An 18,959-nucleotide genomic window follows, 5' to 3' on the forward strand; every position below is an offset into this window, starting at 1 on the left:
AATATGACCCAGAAGCTCCTCGTCGCATCTGTTAGCCTTTTCGCTATTGCGGCGCCCAGCTCTGTGTCTTTCGAGGAGGAGTCGTTTCTCGCCGAGCAAAACATTCTCCAACGCTTGCCCAAGGTTCACGACCCCCTCGAGACAAGCTGCAGCCTCTTCTCGACTTTGACTCCGACCGCTGCTACAACACCGCCGCTATGGACCCTTCTGGCCGTATCAACTCCGGCAAAGGCGCAACCGGCACGCCTTATGGCCAGTGTTGTGATCCTCCCCAGCTGGATAACAGTAAGGCCTGTTCGCGTAAGCGATGTAACAACGGCTACTGTACCGTTATTTACGAGTACTGCTTCGAGAAGGACCAGGCTGTCGGAGGTAGCTGCGCCGGCGGACACCGCCACGGCTGGGATAACATTGTCGTCTTGTCCAAGGGCAATGCCGTATGCGTTCGTTGCGCCCTCGCGCTACGTCAAATACAATGGCACCAGCAATTTGTTCCCTCTTAACGACCACCATCCCTTGTTAGTCTACCACGAGGACGACGGCGGCTATTGCTCCCGATCGGCCAATAGAAATGATATCGCTCATCCTGAGAACCCATTCGGAGGCTTCTACTGTAGCCCGCTCGTCGGCTGGAACAAGGGGCCCAGCATTGGCCTCCGCAATAAGATGCTTAACGCTTGGAAGGGCAGTGTTGGTTCTAATTTGGATCATGAGTTTTGTGATTCGCTCGATGCTGCCGCCGGCAATGCTCTGCCAGGCTTCAACCTTTATATTGACTCGCAAGGGGCAAATTGGCCGCATCTTTAACATGACATGATCTAAACTTCTTGCGATAGGCGAACGTTAGCTGGGTAGCCTAAGTGCTTGGCACTCACACACTTTCATAGAACCCACTACCTACGTAGACTAGATAAGTGTCTCTTGTTGGCGATTGGCTATATGCGGTCGCCCTATCCACCTGAAACGCTTCCCATGGCAGACCGGGCGCTTATTCTCAATGTTAAAATAAACCCGGCGCCAACAGGCTCAGCTTGAACCCCTGCAAGAGGGAGCGTGACGGGTTGCAGTGCGGCTGAGCGACAAATACCCTGCCCGTGGTGATGACTGAGCTCTACGAGAGGAACAGGCCAAGTCGCGAACTAGATCGTCCTGGCCAGACCAAGTTCTTCTCTCCACTACACCAAAGAACCGAACCCACGCTACCTCCCCAGCCCAAGTAATGGAGCCCCAAGATGTGGCCCAGCCCGATAACTTCGCTCCGATCCTCCTCCACTCGGGGGTTTTGGATGCAAGGGGCATTGCCGAATTGCTTCGGGATGCTGATGGCAGGACCTACTCAGCAGCCCGGGCCGCCCGAGAGGACCCAAGCATCTCGATCCGTCTAGGTCACGACGGCGTGTACGTCGGGTGTAACCACGACGGCAATGGCGCGGCTGAGGCGTCTTCGCTGCGAGCAGAGGATCGTTGTTGTCACTTCTATCCCCATTCCACCGGGGAGCCAGACCAAGGTACGCGGCGACGCTACAGCATCATCACGCAGCTACAGGCCATCCATGGGACAGTTTTGCTGTTTCTGAACAACCTCTGTTCCATCAACATCGCCATCCTGGACGAGCGCAAGCAACGAGTCTGGTCGCGGGAGGCACACCTCAACAGAGGCATTCTCGGCAATTTGGCTATGCTTCGCACCGAAGAGTCTAAGATCACGCCTCCGCCCAAGACAACGATCACGAGCCGGTTCCACGTCGTTTCGTATATCCCCTCAGGCGTGTCAGGCCATGGCAAGCAGCCGATTGGCAGCGACCCGAAGCGGTTGGTTGATTCTTTTTCGACGCGAGTCACCCTCGCATTCCCAATAGATGAAAACGGAGACCCTGGGATGGAGAAGCAGGACTTGTATGTGGTCACTCCCATCCGGAAAGGACCTTTCAATGTGAGTCTGCGCTGTTGATTTCATCCTTATTCGGGTCTGATAGAAGCAGTTCTTGATGGACACCAAAATCCCTCGCTCTGCCGATGGCGATATCTTCTCGTACAGCTCGGGAGAGGGGATGTTCCGACAGGCCATCGTGGACGTTATCATCACGGCCATCCAGCAGCTCTGCAGGCATACCACACTCCGGTACAAGTGGATGCGTTATCTTCCTAACCAGGCAGCTCTTCGCGGAGATCCATTTTGGAGACAAGACACAACGTCAATTGCTGACGCGTTAAGCCGATTTCCCTTGCTTTGGACCGACAGTGGCGCCAGTCATGGACAACTGTGCAGAATTTCCCAGCTGCGCAGGCTTGGCGAGGACGAGGTCGACGTTGACGGCCGTCCTCTGTTCCCAGACCTACCAGAAGAGCCGATTTATCCATCCGTCAAGTATGAGCGCAGAGATGTTGATATTCTCGCTGAGTACGGCCTCGCAGCGGCGCAAACCCAGGATCTCATACCAAGGCTGCGGGCTCTCACAGAGCGTGAGGCCTGGAACGTCAAATTCTACCAGAATCGTGATGAGGACTGGCACTCGCGCGTGGCTCGGTGGGTGCTCGGCGCTTGGGAAGACCGACTCGAGGATTGGAAAGATGCCCTCAAGACGATGCGGCTTTTGCCCCTCGCTTCTAGGCAATTGCTGGCTCCGGCCAATGTCAGCTCAAAGGTCTACTTTCCGGATATCGACGGGATACCCATTCCGCCAGATGTTTCTCTTGTCATGATACATCCCGCGGCAGCCGCCAATCCCGATTGTCGGAAGCTGTACCAAGCGCTGGGCGTCGTCTCCGCGGACCCTGCAACAGTTAGAGCACTGCTCTCACCCAAGAACACGTCTGCGCGGCAGACATCGGGTCCTCCATCAGCTCCAGAAGTTGCAGTTCCGGACACTCACGTTGAATATCTGTATCTCATGCACACCGGAGACGGCATGTTCGACAATGACACCGGCGACCTCACCACCGAGTGGCTCTACATCGCCAAAGACCAGCCGGAACGGCTCCTCTCACGTCTTTACAACGACTATTGCCACCCTGCGGGCCGGAAAGGATGGCAAGCCAGCGAAGACAAAACAAGCGTCATTCGACAGACAGAAGTTACATGCTCAAGCGGCGTCAGCCGATTTGTTTGTGAGACATATCTCCCTTTGCCTTCGCTGCTGAGGCGATGTGCGAACTGGCTATCGGGCGACCCAGACAAAACACTGCCTTTCCTGAAATCGGAAAAGCCACTGACGGAGCTCGCGTGCAAAGAAGAAGCGTGGACTAAACTTGGTATGAATTTCGACATTTTCACTGAAGACAACCTGTTCTTCACCCTTGAAGTTCTTGAAGCCGTCATGGCGGAGGATGTGCGGCCTAAAGAAACACTAACGCAGACGGTTATTGCTATTTACCTGAGACTGCTTGAGCAATGCGACGACTTTGTGGGAGCTGAAGAAGAAAATAACGGGTTCCGACGCGTAAGGTACGTATGCAATTGCTTGAGTCGGGCAGTCGCGAGATGCCAAACGCAGGCTGAACTGACTTTTTGCACCAGATCTTGGTTTTCTGACAATCCAGGGGTTCTCTGCACGCCCAAAGTGGGAGGTCCGGACGACGACGCTTCTTCTGTCATTCCAGAATGGACGTTCCCATCAGCTTGCAGGTGGAGTGTCTCCTCATTCTCGACGTCGAGCGCCGAGTGGACGTTGAAGGATGTCTGGGACCCGGTTCTTGAAAGTCTTCAGCCAGAGGACCGCCAGAAATTGGAGCATTTCTTCCGCGACGTGCTGAGGATTTGGAACGTTGCTTACGTCGACATAAAGACACCCCTAGACTCTTTAACCTCGTTGGCTCAGCCTCGGTTCAGGTTCAACCACCCCGATGCAGAGACAAGAGCGTATCACATGTACACCGAACTCAAGCAGCTTGCCCAGGGAGCAGACGAACCGGCCCTCAATCTTATCAGGTCAGTTACTGTTGCGCTGCAGATTGATTGTCACCGACGCGAAAGAAGCCTTGCTCATCCAATTAACCTCCCAGGAACACCTTTAAAGACAAACCACTCATCTATGTGAACTCTAAGGCAGTTACAGGGAATCCGTGGTTCAGGGCATCCGAGTGCGTGTGGGCGAGTGATGTCGCCGCAGCCCTAGACATGCCATGCCTCGAACCAACGTACCGCGACTTGTCAAGCTTGTTTATGGAGGTTCTCCAAATATCTAGTCTAGGCTTTTCGCAGATCCTCCAACAACTCGCCACGATTCGAAGAAGCAAGGCCGATCTCTCGGTCAACCAAGCGAAATTGCTCCTCGAGTCTATCAATGATCTTATGCTAGCGCTACCGGGCGAGTCCAATACCGCAGAGCATCGAATTTCCCAGTCGAGCATGGAGGTCTTGAGAATAGAGTTGCGAGACGTTCGTGTCTTTCCCGTTCGCATGCGGGACGGGCCAGTACAGCTCCTGACGGCAAACGACAACTTTGCCATCTCGGATGAATATACCTGCGAGGAAATGGTTCGAGGCAAGATGGACATACTTGATTTCGACGTTGACACGGTAAGGCGTCTCGATCCGCTTCTCCGAGCTACCGGCTTGGCAGAAAAGTACATGTCACAGTCCATCTACGTGACGGGTCAGGCTTCTATATACAGAATATTCGAGTTGGATCAGACGCTCTCCTCTACCATATGCCGCAGAGCTGCCGTTTGGACAAGGTAAGTCTTCTTGCTAATCGAATCCGCAATCGTAGACCGGACTTGTGTGTCTACTTTTCCATGATGTGCTAACAACCATATCTGCGGACAGCATCGCGGCCCATTACAACAGTCCTCGTGTATCTGGGGGGACATCCGAGCTTCGTGATACCCTTAGCAACTTGAGAGTCTTCAATTTCATCAAGCCAATGCCAGCATCGGTCTTGGCTCGGAGCGAGGCCGAAACCGATAGCCCGCTTCGCATAGAAGAGGCCGTTAGCGGCAAGCTGAGGATTTATATCCCCGCGGCCTCGGAGTACTTTGACGACAGAGAATACTGTCTCGCCTCACGACTTCCGCTGGAGCTTGCGGCGTATCTGATGAAGTGCAAGCCCAGTATAGTCGATCCCCGGATCGTATGCACCGTTGGGAGCGTCCTCCAAGTCCAGCCCAAGACGGCCCTCCGAATCCTCCGCGACAAGGCGATTCCCTTTCTAGGCCCAGCGTTTGATGAAGCCGCTCTGATGGCCGATCAATCGAATCCTCGTATGAGCGTGGCTCCGAAGAAGAAGATCAAGCCTCGCGTCCGGCTTCCGCCAGCCGCCACGACGCCGAAACTGCCCAAAGACAAGGCGTCAGTCCCGCCGAACCCGAGTGATTCTCAGAGCAAAGATGCATTGCCCCCGCGGGATTCTCCTCTAAGTCTGGACGACTTACTCGGAATGCCTTACCCGCCTCGAGTTGTTTCGACACGGCAAAATCATGATCTAACAGCAGACCCAGCATACGTCCACCTTCTCGAGCACGTTGTTGCAAAGGCCCGCGTCGCGCAGTTGCCGTACGAGAGCGCTGCCTTTGACATGTCAACACTCCTTGATGTGGTAGATAACAAGTCGACAACAGAAAAGGCATTTTCTTTTGTCACCGACGACCAAACTGACTGGCAACGTATGGTCGGCGCGGCGGGTGAACTCTTTGTAAGTCTCGAATCCACCGTCAACACTCCAACGCAATCAATTATTGCTACGAAGAAAGTCTTTGACTAAGATTCGCACGCAGACATTCGAGCTCCTCTTGGGACTCAAGCCGAAGCTCCCTGACTTCTCAAGGGATAACTGGGAGAGCGTAGTGCGCCACTTCGCCGCAGCGCACCCAGAGTATGAGAAACTGACCAAGAACTATGTTCCCGAGCAGTCGGACATCTTCTATCGGGATTCAAATAGTGTGTTGACTGCGGCGTTCATCGAACGGGGCTACCTTGATGAGACCTGGCGCGGCTCCACGCCAGATTACTACATTGAGGTCAAGGCCACCATGCGGAATCTTGAGAAGTCGTTCTATATGAGCAGTTATCAATTCGATCAGGTGAGTCTGACAGCCAAGTCATGGCTCCCAACGTAGCTTCAGGGATGTCACCCCGTTTGTCTCGCGTCTGGACCGATGCTAGTTTTCGACAAAACATGCCACGACAACTCCCGTTTTCTCTCTATATTTATCCAGGCGGGTGCTGATATATTGAACGCAGATGAAATCCATTAAAGAAAGCCAGGAATATCGACAGAAGAAACAGCTGTATGTCATTTTCCGCGTGTACGGGCTGAACTCTGGCCACGTCGGCGTCAAGGTGTACGCCGACCCTCTTCGGGCTAAAGAGGAGGAGAGATTGGATTTCGAATTGACAAACGGAAGTTGGACGGTCACGCCGCAAACATCACGGACGCATCCAGCACCACAAACACCGGGTCTCTCTACGTGGGCGCCCGTCGGCGGAACAGGTTCAACGTTCGATTTTGGAGGGGCTTCCGTTGTGTTTGGACAGTCACCTGGTTCTTTATAAATATATGTAGTGGTGGTAAGTTGAGTACTAAATACATAACTATTTTATAAAGTCTAAGTTTTAGGTTGATTCAATCCTTGGGATATTTATAAATAAATAATTACGTTAAATTTATGAACTATTTCAATATATACACAAACTTATTTAGTCTTTTTAGTTACACTCGATATTATCAGATAGATAATTACGCAACAGTATTTTTTTTATTATCCAACTTATGCCTACAGATTAGAAGTACTGGTATGATATTATTCTAACCCTATATAAAGATTATGTCTTGAGAGATTGCCTTAAACGATCAAGAGCTAATTGATCCCTCTCCCGGGAATCAGAGTCCTCAATCTTTTCCTCTATAGGCTTGGAAAACTCCAGTATAAACTGTAACATCCAACGATCTAGACGAAACGAACTATTTGTGCTTTTTAGGCAGGCATTGTGAAAGGCTCTCAATCGACCGATTGAAGCTGACACAACAGGCCAGTACGAACGAAGAGTTGTAAGTGCCTCAAAGTTAGACTCGAGGCGAGATTTTGCCATCGATATCTCTTTGTTGTCGGCACTGAAAAGCACAGTGTGAAGTTGTGTTGTTGAAGCGAGCACAAGAACATGTCCGAGTAGGGAGTATAGGACATCAGTATCTGGTCGCTCCTTTGCCTGAGATACAATTTTGCAAATGTTTGCAGCATGACTTTTACACTTTCTAGCATTAATGTGTGCAGAATTGACGGGCATTTCTTCAGCAGCAGTTTCGCTGAGATGCAGAAATTGGTAAAAGAGAAGCTGCCCAGCATGGTTGTAGTTGATGTGGAGGCTTATAAATATACGCCCGAATCCTTTGCCAGCCCAGTATTTTAAGTTGGCTTCGGTGTACTGCATCTGAGGCGGCATCTGAGATACCCAATCGTCAAGAGACATAGATAGAGGATGTATCAGGTTTTCGGCCGTTTCGGTATTTGGTTGTTCGGCTACAATTGTGACGCAGAGATTGTTGATGTCGTTTAAGAGACTGTTAAGTCTCACCATATGAGCAAGCACCGAAAAGTGAACATCCTCTCTTTCAGTCAATGTTATGTCGATGGAGGGGCCCAGCTCTGCCAGGTCACCTGGCTGAAGTTGTGCAAAGGTCAATTCGCTCATTGGCAGCGGAACTTCCTCCCTTGGCTTGATTGTCCTCGGAAGACAAAGAGCAGAGGATATCCAGGTATCTGATGTGATCAAAGACCACCAGACTATAAAGAGGAAACGTCAGCGTGTTGTCTGGTATGCATGTGGCTTACACACCTCTGCGATTTACTTCTCGCTCAATTTGCGTCATTACTGGAACATTGGGGAGATCAATCAACATAGCCATTCGACAGGCGATGGCATAGTAGATAGACTCTGTGCTTGGCTCCCCTTCATTCACAAAGTTGGCCGCCAATAAAATGCATGCCTGAACAGTTGTCAAAGATATCTCGTGCAAGTCAAGGAGTCTCTCCGCTTCCCTGGCATAAGGGCGGCCGCGAGCCCATACATCAATACCAGCGAGGCTCTGATGTGACGAGAACCGAGCAGAGAGAGCGATAACTCCAAAGAAGAGGATCTTGGGCACGGAACCATCTTTGACAGCTGCTGTAAATGTTGCCTGATGAAATATGTTGGGAAAGGAGACGTGGATATACCGAAAATACAATTCTACCAGTTCCTCGCACAAGGCTTGATCCGGAATAAATGCAGCTGAAGTCTGAGCTGTGATGGTACCCTGACGATTGACAAGAGGTTCGTAGGCTATGATGACAGACTGCGTCGCTTGACGACTAGCAGAACACGTCAAGTTTCGCTGAATGCAAAAACTGCAACTCGTACCCTGACGAGACTGGTAACATTTCTTTCGTCGACTCCTGCAAGCGGTGAGATGTGTGTTGAGGGTGGCACAAGGTGCAATGTGGACTAGTACCTACCGACAAGCCAAGCAAGCTGATTGAGGTCTCATGAGTACGAAGATTGTACTGGCACAAGAAGAAAAGTGGAGGTCGTTACAATGAGATCTTGTTCCCCAATATTTCACTGATCAATGCTTGTTCATCAAGACTTTACCTTTCTAATCCGTATAGGTGAGGGGTTGGACAAAACTCACCTCGGATGTCCTTCTCAAGTCGGCTTTACTGGCCCGTGATTTCTTCCAAGCTTACCATTCCTCCCCAGTTTCTTCCCGCCGGACACATGGATCGGCGTCCACATCCCTGGAAGCCCTTGTATCATGCCCCCCTCATCGCTCACAGATCCTCCGGGTTCTTCTGTTAGTTGCTGACGCTATGCCACAACTAGGCTGGCGTGGTGTATCTGCAGCGAAGGAGTACGCAAATACGCGTATTCGTGTTTATCGTACAAAATAGCACTTGCATTCCCCATCTGTGTTATTCAGGGATTCAAGGGTGGGAGTAGGGTCCTTACGGTAGCTTACTTGGCATATTTCTTTCTCATTCAAGCTTGCGTTCAAATGTTGAGCCGGTCGGTTGACTGCGTTTGGCCGTTTTACCCTCGGAACGGGTTTCTGAAGCATCGCGCATTTGGTCCTAACTTCCTCGTGCTCATCTGACATGTTGCTCACGGTCAAAGGTTTAGTCGACCAAGAAGAGCCCAGTTTTACAATACGTGGTTGATTGTAATCCTTGCAAAGCCGCCAAGTTTTCCGACGTGCAGCGTCCTACGACCCCACTCGAGCAACACACCACAACCCCCTTCTTTCTCTCGGCATTCGGTGTAATCCATAGCGTCGGTTCGTTCGCCAGGCCGAGCCCGAGCTATGGATCGACTCTGGGATGGGGTGTGGCAACTTACATATTTGCGTATGACCTGTATTACCCCGCGTCGTTCCCCAGACCGCTCTCACGGGGTCCGCTTCGGCTCTTCAACACAGCCAAACGTGCCGAGCTAAGCACAAGTTTGAGACTTAGCTATGACAAGACGAGTAAACCGCTACTCTCGGATGTTGACTTGGAAGTAACTCGAGCGGGGTGAGTAGGCACATGTTTAGCCGAAAACGCTGAAGTTCAGGACTCTAAATGCAGATAAAAGGCAGTAGGTTCGAGTCGTAGTGAAGTCCGGGAAACTACAGCGAACATCTTAGAAACCAACAAGCTTCACTCTATTCATCATGAGGATTCACATTCTGAACTCCGCTCTCCTAGTCTGTCTCTTGTCCAGTTCCGGACAAACATTCGAAACTGGGCCCCAGAACACTGACAGAGGCTCAAGGTAAGGCAGAGTCCACATCACTTGCCCGTACCATCGCTTACACTCTCCAGGCAAACTCACTTCCATCCAGTGGGGCTCGCGTTAGGTAGTCAACCGTCAATTAATGGTGGAACTTTCCACCAATTCTCATTAAATCAGAGCGTACCATTCGCGACCTTAGACTATGGCGTTGAGGTTGCTGGCTATCCGTCATTTGAGATCAAATCTGTGTCAGGTCCGGTGCAGATTGAGGTCAAATACTCCGAAGAAGCGTCAGGACTCAGTCAAAACTTCTCGGATGGGCCGTTTCCCTACGCGGTTGCACTCGCAAACACGTATCGAGTCGAGACGTTTGAAATCACAAGACCAGGACGAATCGACGCCTTCCTGCTCCAAGGTGGCCAAAGATGGCAGTCGATTAAGCTCATCACAAAGGGCAGTGTTACTTTCAAATCGGTCGGCTTTACTGCAAGCGTCCCGGTTGTCGATGTGGATGATCTCCCTGGAAGTTTCTTATGCGACGATGAAGTTCTTAATGAGATTTGGAAGGTAAGTCTATCCCCGAGCGTCTATTCAAATAAGAATCTAATTAAACTGATGCAGCTTGGGGCAAGAGCCGCTAGTATGTCATGCGTAGAATCTGGAAGTCAAAAGACCATGTGGGAGATTGACCGTAAGAATGGTGCATTCGTTCGAGGTATGCGATCAGGCATCACTGCCTTGGGGGCCTTCTTTGAGAATTATACACTGGAATTCGACACAAAGGTCGACAAAGGTGGCATTGGCTGGACCGTGGTATGAGCTTCTCCCTTTTATTGTCATGTTTTGCATCCACTAACAATTGCATCTAGGCATTCCCACTTGCCTCGCCTGCCCAGGGTATTCAACTTAACTTAGTCGCCGACAATCAACCATACGCAAACGCAAACAAGACCTTGATGCGTCCAAACTCGATTCTCTTCGGCTACGGCTACTCGTTCGTCAATGTTACGACGCTTCCATCATGGCATCTAGACACGTTCAAGGTGCCTTTTTCTGTCAAGGACAACAAGTGGTATAGAGTCAAGACTGTCCTCAATGGCAAAAGCATCTCCGTGTCTATAGACAATGTTGAGATTTTTGATGTTCCACTGAGCAGCTACCCAGTTGGCTCCAGCCGATTTCCAAGTGGCATCATTCCTAGCAAGGGTTCATTTGGCTTCGGCGGCTGGCAGGACCAAGCGGGTTACTTCAAAAACGTTGTTGCCTACGACACTGCGAACAAAACTGAGATATATCGGAACCCCCTGACAGATGCTTCCGAAGATGGTGTGGTGAGAGAATACGGCGTCCGTGCCAATTATAAGGGCGCCTGTCTGGACGGCCCAAAGCGTGATCGTCTCATTTGGCTAGGCGATTTCCTGCATACCGTCCGGGTCATTGGAGCCAGCACTTCGAGATTTGACTTGGCTCGAGAGACTCTCCAGACTCTTCTTGATTGGCAAACGTCGAGTGGGCTGCTTCCCTACGCTCCTCCGCTTGGGTATGATCCTGTGGAGGCATCGTACGCCTTCGCTCGGGGTGGAGCATCTTACTTCATGGGCCAAGAAGTGTATGGAATTATTCTACCCGACTACCAGATATTAGGCATATTGTCTTTTACAGAGTATGTTCGGATGACCAACGACTTGAAATTCGCAAAGAAGACTTGGTCTCAGTGGAGGTCTAACTTGCAATACCTCACGAGCAACATTGCCTACAAGACCACTGGACTACTCTCATTGCCTGGGGCATTCCTAGGCCCTTCCCATGAGGGCTCTGCAATTAATTGTGCCCTCTTGCAGGCCTTGTCACAGATGGCTGATGTCGCAACAGCTATCAACGAGAAATCAGATGCAAACAACTACCGAGGACTAGCGAGGAACCTGACACTGGCTGTGAATGATCATCTCTGGAATGAGAAACGTGGTTCATACAGCACCTCAACCACCGATTCAGATGGGGTCTCTGTCAACAGTATTGCGTTCTGTATCACGTCAGGAGCTTCCAGCCGGGTCAAGGCGGCTCGTCTTCTTGCATCACTCGAGGGTCTGGAGCTTCACCCTGGATACAAGGATTCAACTGCCAGCGATTCATCTGATCCTGATGTCAATATTTCACCAAATACGAATGGGTTTCTACTTTCGGCTCTCCTCGTTCAAGATTCAGCAGCTGCAGCAACCACGTCGATGAGTCTGATCAAGAGCCTATGGACCCCGATGATATCAAACAAGGAAACAAGTACCGGAGCTAGCTGGGAATACGTGGGTCAAACAGGCAACCCTGGCCTAGGACTTTTTACCAGTCTCTCGCATCCTTGGGGTGGCGCTCCAACCTACATCTTAACTCGTGCGGTGGCAGGTATCCAGCAAGCTGAGGGTGTGGATGGCTTCGGGTATAAGAACTGGGTCATTTCTCCTCAAATGGGACTTCATATGGGCCTTAAACGAGCGACAGCAAAAGTCTTGACGGCATTTGGTACCCTTGAAGTCAAATGGCAACTGAGTGGCGGCGTTTTGAAGGTTACAATCAGGGCTCCCAGCAAAACAAGAGGTGTCTTCAAGCTTGGAAACACAATCAAGAGACTTTCAGGGAGGGATTACTATAGTTTTACCGCAAAATTGTAGTGCTAGATTTGTTTTCCCACGAAGCACAAAACAGAAATGTCCATCAACGTTACATTCTACAGTGTCGCTGCACAGGATTGTGATGGTGCCAGAGTGCCCTTGAAGTTCAGAGTAAACTATGATTTAGCCAGCTAGCAATGTATTTTCTTACACCCGCTGCCTCTGCGTGATCCTCAACGAACAAACCTACTTTCCCCTTCATTCTCTACCAGAACGCCTCTCTTCCCCCCCTGTTGCCTGGCGAAGTTCCCGCAGTAGCTTCTTTATGGGTTTCTGTTTCCCACCTGCGCTGACACTTTGGGGATCGTTACGCGCACTACTTATAGACATACTCTACCTATTCCTTGACCAACTATTTGTTCCCATGCATCCCTTCAACGTAGCTATCCGACCTTGAGGGATGGGCTCTGATCGCAGCAGCTACACCTGCAATCTACGAAATATCCACTCACAAAATTTGAGATCAGCGAGCTTAGTGTTTATACAGAAGCTGCATAGAAGATTCCATTAAGAATGAAGAACCTTTGCTGCACTTCACCTCTCGATGAATGATGGATCTCAGCTATAGGGTAAGTGACATCTCGAAATTGGAAGGCTTATATTCCATGATCAATTGGACTGGTATTTCACGCGTTGAGGTGACATGAGGAATGCCTAATCCAGCATAACTCACCACCGCCAGGACTGCAGGGTGTCTCTAACAAAGTGCACCGAATTGTAAAAATCCATTCCGGGGCTCGTGACAAGATGCGTTGTTAGCGCTGTTGGCTCGTTGACTTGGCATCACAATTGTGGGCGAGCTAAGGGGATCCTGGGCAAACTAGTATTTCGCAATACGAGTATTCGCTTAAAGTCGGCGCTGACTCCGCGCCAGACAGGTGGGATTTCCAAACCCCCTGCTACAGAGAAGCTCATCCATTGATGTATGGATCATGTCACTTGAGCACACTACTGCCTGCGCTCGTATTCCATCCAATGCACGAGCGAGCTTTTAGCAAGATGGCTCGGCAATGGGCAGGCCAAGCTAGTGACTCACAGTATTGAAAAGAGCCAAAATTATCTCGTGCTCTTCCTGGTACCAAGTAAGAAGCTCTGAGCACCGAAACTGAGAGTGGATTTACGGCTGTGTTGATCGCCGATGAGCCAACACTTGAACAGATTGTAGATAAAATTGCTTGAAATTGGCCAGAAAACTACGAATCTGTCAGACGAACAAATCAGACGCAAGTATTATGATGCGCCCGAGCAGTTATTTACGGTCATACAGTAATGAGCCGTAGAGATAATATTATCCTTGGTGTTTGTTATAAACTTTTTACTCAAGGTGCACAAGTAACGATTTCATAGAAATTGTGAATAACCCATCGCCATGGTAATCTCTTGCGTAATTTCTCCAGGTGTCACATCAAGGAAATAATTAGATATAGTTGGATATCGATGAAATACTCACGGCGAAACCCCGCTTTCTCAGCATGATTTCGTTATTCCAAGCTCTTATCAAATCCGGCCTCTCTGCGCCTCTGAAAAGATTGCTTCAAATAAGAAGCAGACTTTTTCGGGGTTCGTACCAAGGTTGTGTAATCAACGTGAGTTATGCCAAACCGTGGGCCATAACCGGCGGACCATTCTAGCAGTTTGTCAGCTAACGTTTCACATGATAAGCCAAAGAAGATGCTGGCAGCATACCGTAATTATCCATCAAACTCCATGCGTAATAGCCTTGCACCGTCACGCCATCGTCGTAAATAGCTCGGGATATGGCATCCAGGTACAAGCCGAAATACTTGATACGGAACTCATCATTCACAGCTTGCTCCAAACTCATGGTGCTTTCACCAGGACATGGGCAACCATTTTCAGTGACGACAATAGGCAGATGGTAACGGTCCCAAACCCACTTGAGTAGCTTTTGGAATCCTGTCGGTGCAACTCGCAGCCATGACATCCCGGACACAGGCCCAATCTCCTTACCCTCAATGTTGGTGGGCAGCTCCTCGACATTTCCTGTCCAGTCATCGTCGACTGGGGGTTCCGGTAGCGCTCGTGCATACTTTGTCGTGTAGTGATTCATACCATAGAAAGCGTTTATGGGGGCAGTCCGGCGAACAAGGTCCAGTTCCTCGGATGTGAACTCTGGAAGTCGATCGGCGAGCTGGGCGCGCATCGCTGGAGGGTAATCCTGGCCCAGAAAGATGGGATCGCCAAACCATCCAATATAAAACTCCATTCTTCTCTGTGCAGCTGCCGTATCGGCCTCGCTATGAGTATCGTATGGCTCATAGTAATGGCCGTTGAGCACTATCGAAATGGTGCCTTGCTGGGATGGTTGGAAGTCTGATGCGTATGCGTAAGTCGCAGCAGCATGTGCTAGGATCATGCTATGCCCAACACGCCAAGGTTCCGTCTTGCTATCGCCGCCTGTCTGTGTACTGCGACCAGGAGCAAGAACGCCACTGTGGTGCCCAAACACCGAAATGATATACGGTTCGTTGAATGTAATCCATTTCTGGACCCTGTTACCAAATGTAGAGAAGCAGAGTCGTGCGAATCGTTCAAAATCCGCTTGAAACTCTTTGCTGTTTAAAAAGCCTCCATAGCGCTCGTAGAGCGATTGAGGAAGATCCCAGTGGTAGAGAGTGACAACCGGCGCAATATTGAGTGAGACGAGACGATTGATGAGATTATTGTAGAAGGCGATTCCAGTCTCATTAACTGGATCATCTCGTCCCCCCAGAGGAATAACTCGAGTCCACGCAATGGAGAAACGGTAGACGTCCACTCCATATGAGGACATTAAATCAACGTCCTCGGTCATGCGGTTGTAGTGATCGCAAGCAATGTCAGCATGCTCCCCGTTCGTTTGAGAGGGTACCGCGTGAGAAAAAGTGTCCCATATTGACTTCCCCTTGCCATCTTGGAAAGCCCCGCCCTCGATCTGATATGCTGCTGTAGCCGTACCCCAGACAAAGTCGGGTGGCAGCGGGAGCTCTTGGGCGTTGATACCATCGAGAGTCGATTGGCTGTTGCGAATGCTGTTATTTTCAGCTTTGAACATTGCTGCAAAGGGAACGTAGGAAAAAGGGTATAAGTAATTTTATTGTGTGAGATTGTTGGGAGTACTGGAGAATGGGTGCATTTGCGGTCGGCAGAGTTGGGAAACGTGGCTCCGATACTAATATTGTCTTGGGCTACGTACCTGAAAGTACTTGGTAATCATGATGTCCCCGCTAGAATTGAATAAACGGATACAAACGGGGCGAATTTTGTTGAACTGAGATCATATGGTATGGGGAGTACTGTTGAATATGAAGTCACCAATAGAACCCTTGCAATGCCGCCAAATTTCCCGACGCAGAGTTCTATCACACATCCGCTGCTACCTCGTAGGCCTAAACATACAACTACTGCAGGGATTAAGTGCTTCTCCGCGTGATTTAACCAGTCTCAAGTGAAATTTTCCGACGCAGAGTTGCGCCAAAATATCCCAGTCTCATGCACGGCGAGAACGGAATACACTGCTCCACCCTCTTCGCTTCCTTTTCCGCTCCCCGCACTCTCCCCACGCTCTCGCCGCCCTGTACCCTGTCAGCACATCACGTTGCCATGGGTCTATAGCTTAGTTAGTATCCCCAGAAGTATAGGTACAATGCTTCGTCTCAGCAACTTTGTACTACCGGGATACGCTATTCCTAAGTGGAGTTGTGGTGTGGTATTCTCGCCCCCATTTCGGATTGGAACACACCGGCTATTCGTAAGTCATCAGCTGATGACCTCTGATCAGTAAGCCACGACGTTGGCACTTTGGACTTGAAGGTTCGGCGAGCAACGCGTTGAGAACTGTTCTCGGCTATTGAATCTGTTTACGTCGGGTCCTCCTATGCCCACAGTGCATGGAAACTTTGACGCAGAGATGTTATTGTTATGGACTTGGTGGCCAAGCTCCGGACCCAAGTGCAAGGGCAATTGTGCACTAAGAGGACTCAATCGTAGGTTTGCGCCATCTTCCACGGTCAACTTCCCGTTTTGTAATACCCGGTCAATTTAGTATCTTGGAGTGATTCTCGTAACAAGCTGCATCATGGGTAGACGTGCTGCTCAATTCAGGCTACAAATAGGTAGTTCAACCCTACCGCCAACTAATGGGGGAGAGAATCTTCCCATAGAACTCTCTTTTTCCTCTGGTAGAGGCAAACTTCATCATCATTGTTCATACGTATCTCTATATCCATCATGGCTACCTTCAAAATGTCTAGCAGGGTGCCATCTCTTGTTGGCTTTACGGCCTTACTCCTACCACTCCTACCCGTGGTTCCTGGCACCTTCATACCACCCCCTCCAAATCCAGAGGCAATCGAGGTCACCGAGCTTCGATTGCCTCCAGCCATTACGAGCCATGAAATTGGCGCTTGCAGTGATGAGATGAATCCGCACCGTACAGGCTGTATTCACCAGACCACAAACTTGCTCGGAGGAGGTTTCACTCCAGATGGCTTGGGGGTTTGGGCTGGTATGGACTTTGCTGGTGCACCAGAGTCGCCCGACCCAGGCAACATTTACAACGGCACGCACTTGGTGTTAATCAAAGCTGACGGCTCAAACTTCACCAATGGGGACTCGTGGAAGTGCATCACTTGTGGTGTACCAAAGGAGAACGGCAAATTCAATGACGGAGATCATCTTGAATATCCACAAGCCTTCAAAGATGGGACTCGGGTCCTAGCTGGAAGCTACATTATCGATTGTGGCGGAATCAGCTTTGCCAGTGAAGAGTGCACGCCCAAGCAAGTACACATCTACCCGATCTATTGGCCAGTCACAGTGGATGGAACTGGAGCAAGTGGTTCCATTCGCGAACTGCGTTTGCATCCAGATGATGTCCATCTGGCCTGGAGCTCATTGAGTAGCGCTGGGCAGACAGCCTTTGTTGGTCGACTGAGCTTGAATGAGTTGCCCACGACCGGAATTCCATTGGCACCAAGATATGACCTCACTCATGTCAACGTCCTGTTCGACCCGAGCCGCAGTAGTTCGATTACTGTCGAAGGTGGCAAGATGCAGATCAGACCTGACGCCATTACTATCGGAGAGGTCCGTGGCTTCAGCGGCACTGGTGCTGAAGTCACCTACGTTGGGTATCCCGCCGAGTCGTGTAACATGGACGTCTTCGCCATAAATCTCTACACGGGAAAGATTCGTCGATTGACCAGACATCCGGAATACGCCGATCCAGTTGATATTTCCCCCGATGATAAGTGGACTGCAGTTATGGACACTCGTGGCAGCAATCGCCAAATGTTCATGGCAGGTATGAGGCAAATTCCACCAGTCATCGACCTGCTTGTGACAGCGGCGGCCTCTTCCACTCGCAATAATGGAGAGAGGCGCTTTTTTCAGCCGTATTTGATCGACAGTTACGGAGATCGTGGGTCGTACTTCGGGCAACAGATCAATGCAGCTGGGAGCGGCATCCCGGGCAGTGGTGCCATCAACGATCCGGAGTGGAATGGAAGGGCTGATCCCAAGTGGTCGCCTGGAGGGAACCGCATCGTCTACTTCCAGGCACTGACTCTGTCTCCTGCTTGTGGAGGCGAGAACCCACTCCCATGCTACTCATCCACTGCAGAGGGTGGACGTGACCGTCGTCTGATGGTTGCTGATCTGGTTAGTCGACAGCCTAAGGAGCACCCGCCAGTTGATCTCCTACCCGACACTATCCCCTGGGCGATTCCATACGAGCTTGGTAGCGCTATGCCAGTGGCACTGCGTCCTCCGAGAGGAAACTTCACGCTAGAGGGCTTGGAGACGGGATCTGCAGATGTCATGATTGTGGAGGATGATTCCAGGACAAGCATCACCACTGTCAGGGTCACTTATCATGAATTTTCCAACGACGGGCTTCTCTTCTTGAATGGGAACGAACAAGTGACGTATAGAGTGGAAGGAAATTCTCTTCCGATACTGGAGTGGCATTCCAACCTCACCCAGCATGGAGAGACTAATGGTACAAAGATGACAAGTCCGGGAGGGTTCTTTTTGACTGTTGATATGTTTCACAATGTATTTGAAGCGAATGGAACACTAACCACCACTCTGGACGGTGTTGTATACACCCAACCTCAAAATGGAGCCTAAAAGGTGTATGAGGTGGCGTCATTCATTTTTAGCTAAGACACTAAGCTCATAGGTCCTAAGAATGGGCTGCGTTGAGGCGATGATTTTACATCATGACATCCATCGAGTACTCCAACAAGTATTTGAAGCATGTTCAACAGAGTGGTAGAAACGGAATTGATCAATTTGTTTTATGAAATGGTGTAACCGTTTACGCCTTGACTCAAGTCCATGTCGTGCTACAAGGTTGTCTTGGCCCAAGTTGTGACCTGATCATTTCTCAAATCTAGACGGTTAACCCGGAAACTATTCGCTAGCCTCGCTATAGTTGATGCCGAGAATCCTTGTTTCTTGTTCCGAACCCGGGGGAACTCGGGGATGACCAGGTTCGATCTGGAGACAATTCTGCCATGTAAGTACGCCGTGGGTGGATTTACCCGAAGACCCATCTGCTAATGCTACCCCCCATGGCCCCATGGGGCCCCATGTTTATG

The 18,959-nt window shown here is 50.3% G+C and overlaps 6 protein-coding genes across 6 annotated transcripts; 4 read left to right on the forward strand and 2 right to left on the reverse strand.

Moving 5' to 3' along the window:
• Positions 1–3: 3 nt before the first annotated feature.
• BGZ61DRAFT_496386 (necrosis inducing protein-domain-containing protein) lies at positions 4–807 on the forward strand (the record flags this gene model as incomplete). The annotated part of the gene is made up of 3 exons (XM_046251012.1): positions 4–123; positions 153–421; positions 486–807. 3 exons carry the CDS (start codon positions 4–6, stop codon positions 805–807), a joined length of 711 nt encoding a protein of 236 aa, XP_046101310.1.
• Positions 808–1,219: 412 nt separating this feature from the next.
• On the forward strand, positions 1,220–6,493 carry BGZ61DRAFT_535541 (uncharacterized protein; the record flags this gene model as incomplete). Its single annotated transcript, XM_046254283.1, has 7 exons — positions 1,220–1,933; positions 1,983–3,445; positions 3,518–3,928; positions 4,003–4,677; positions 4,769–5,633; positions 5,716–6,021; positions 6,182–6,493. The coding sequence occupies 7 exons, from the start codon at positions 1,220–1,222 to the stop codon at positions 6,491–6,493; spliced, it is 4,746 nt and encodes a 1,581-aa protein (XP_046101311.1).
• A 270-nt stretch (positions 6,494–6,763) lies between these two features.
• On the reverse strand, positions 6,764–9,074 carry BGZ61DRAFT_496387 (uncharacterized protein; the record flags this gene model as incomplete). Its single annotated transcript, XM_046251013.1, has 3 exons — positions 6,764–7,722; positions 7,775–8,429; positions 8,937–9,074. The coding sequence occupies 3 exons, from the start codon at positions 9,072–9,074 to the stop codon at positions 6,764–6,766; spliced, it is 1,752 nt and encodes a 583-aa protein (XP_046101312.1).
• Positions 9,075–9,629: 555 nt separating this feature from the next.
• On the forward strand, positions 9,630–12,354 carry BGZ61DRAFT_496388 (Six-hairpin glycosidase-like protein; the record flags this gene model as incomplete). The annotated part of the gene is made up of 4 exons (XM_046251014.1): positions 9,630–9,730; positions 9,781–10,258; positions 10,313–10,504; positions 10,561–12,354. The coding sequence occupies 4 exons, from the start codon at positions 9,630–9,632 to the stop codon at positions 12,352–12,354; spliced, it is 2,565 nt and encodes an 854-aa protein (XP_046101313.1).
• A 1,481-nt stretch (positions 12,355–13,835) lies between these two features.
• BGZ61DRAFT_358545 (glycoside hydrolase superfamily) lies at positions 13,836–15,409 on the reverse strand (the record flags this gene model as incomplete). Its single annotated transcript, XM_046240974.1, has 2 exons — positions 13,836–13,981; positions 14,041–15,409. The coding sequence occupies 2 exons, from the start codon at positions 15,407–15,409 to the stop codon at positions 13,836–13,838; spliced, it is 1,515 nt and encodes a 504-aa protein (XP_046101314.1).
• Positions 15,410–16,584: 1,175 nt separating this feature from the next.
• Positions 16,585–18,486, forward strand: BGZ61DRAFT_535544 (uncharacterized protein; the record flags this gene model as incomplete). Its single annotated transcript, XM_046254284.1, has 1 exon — positions 16,585–18,486. One exon carries the CDS (start codon positions 16,585–16,587, stop codon positions 18,484–18,486), a length of 1,902 nt encoding a protein of 633 aa, XP_046101315.1.
• Between the last annotated feature and the right edge of the window lie 473 nt (positions 18,487–18,959).

This window comes from Ilyonectria robusta, assembly GCF_021365365.1.
Source record: "Ilyonectria robusta strain PMI_751 chromosome Unknown BGZ61scaffold_17, whole genome shotgun sequence".
Taxonomy (NCBI): Eukaryota; Fungi; Ascomycota; class Sordariomycetes; order Hypocreales; family Nectriaceae; genus Ilyonectria; species Ilyonectria robusta.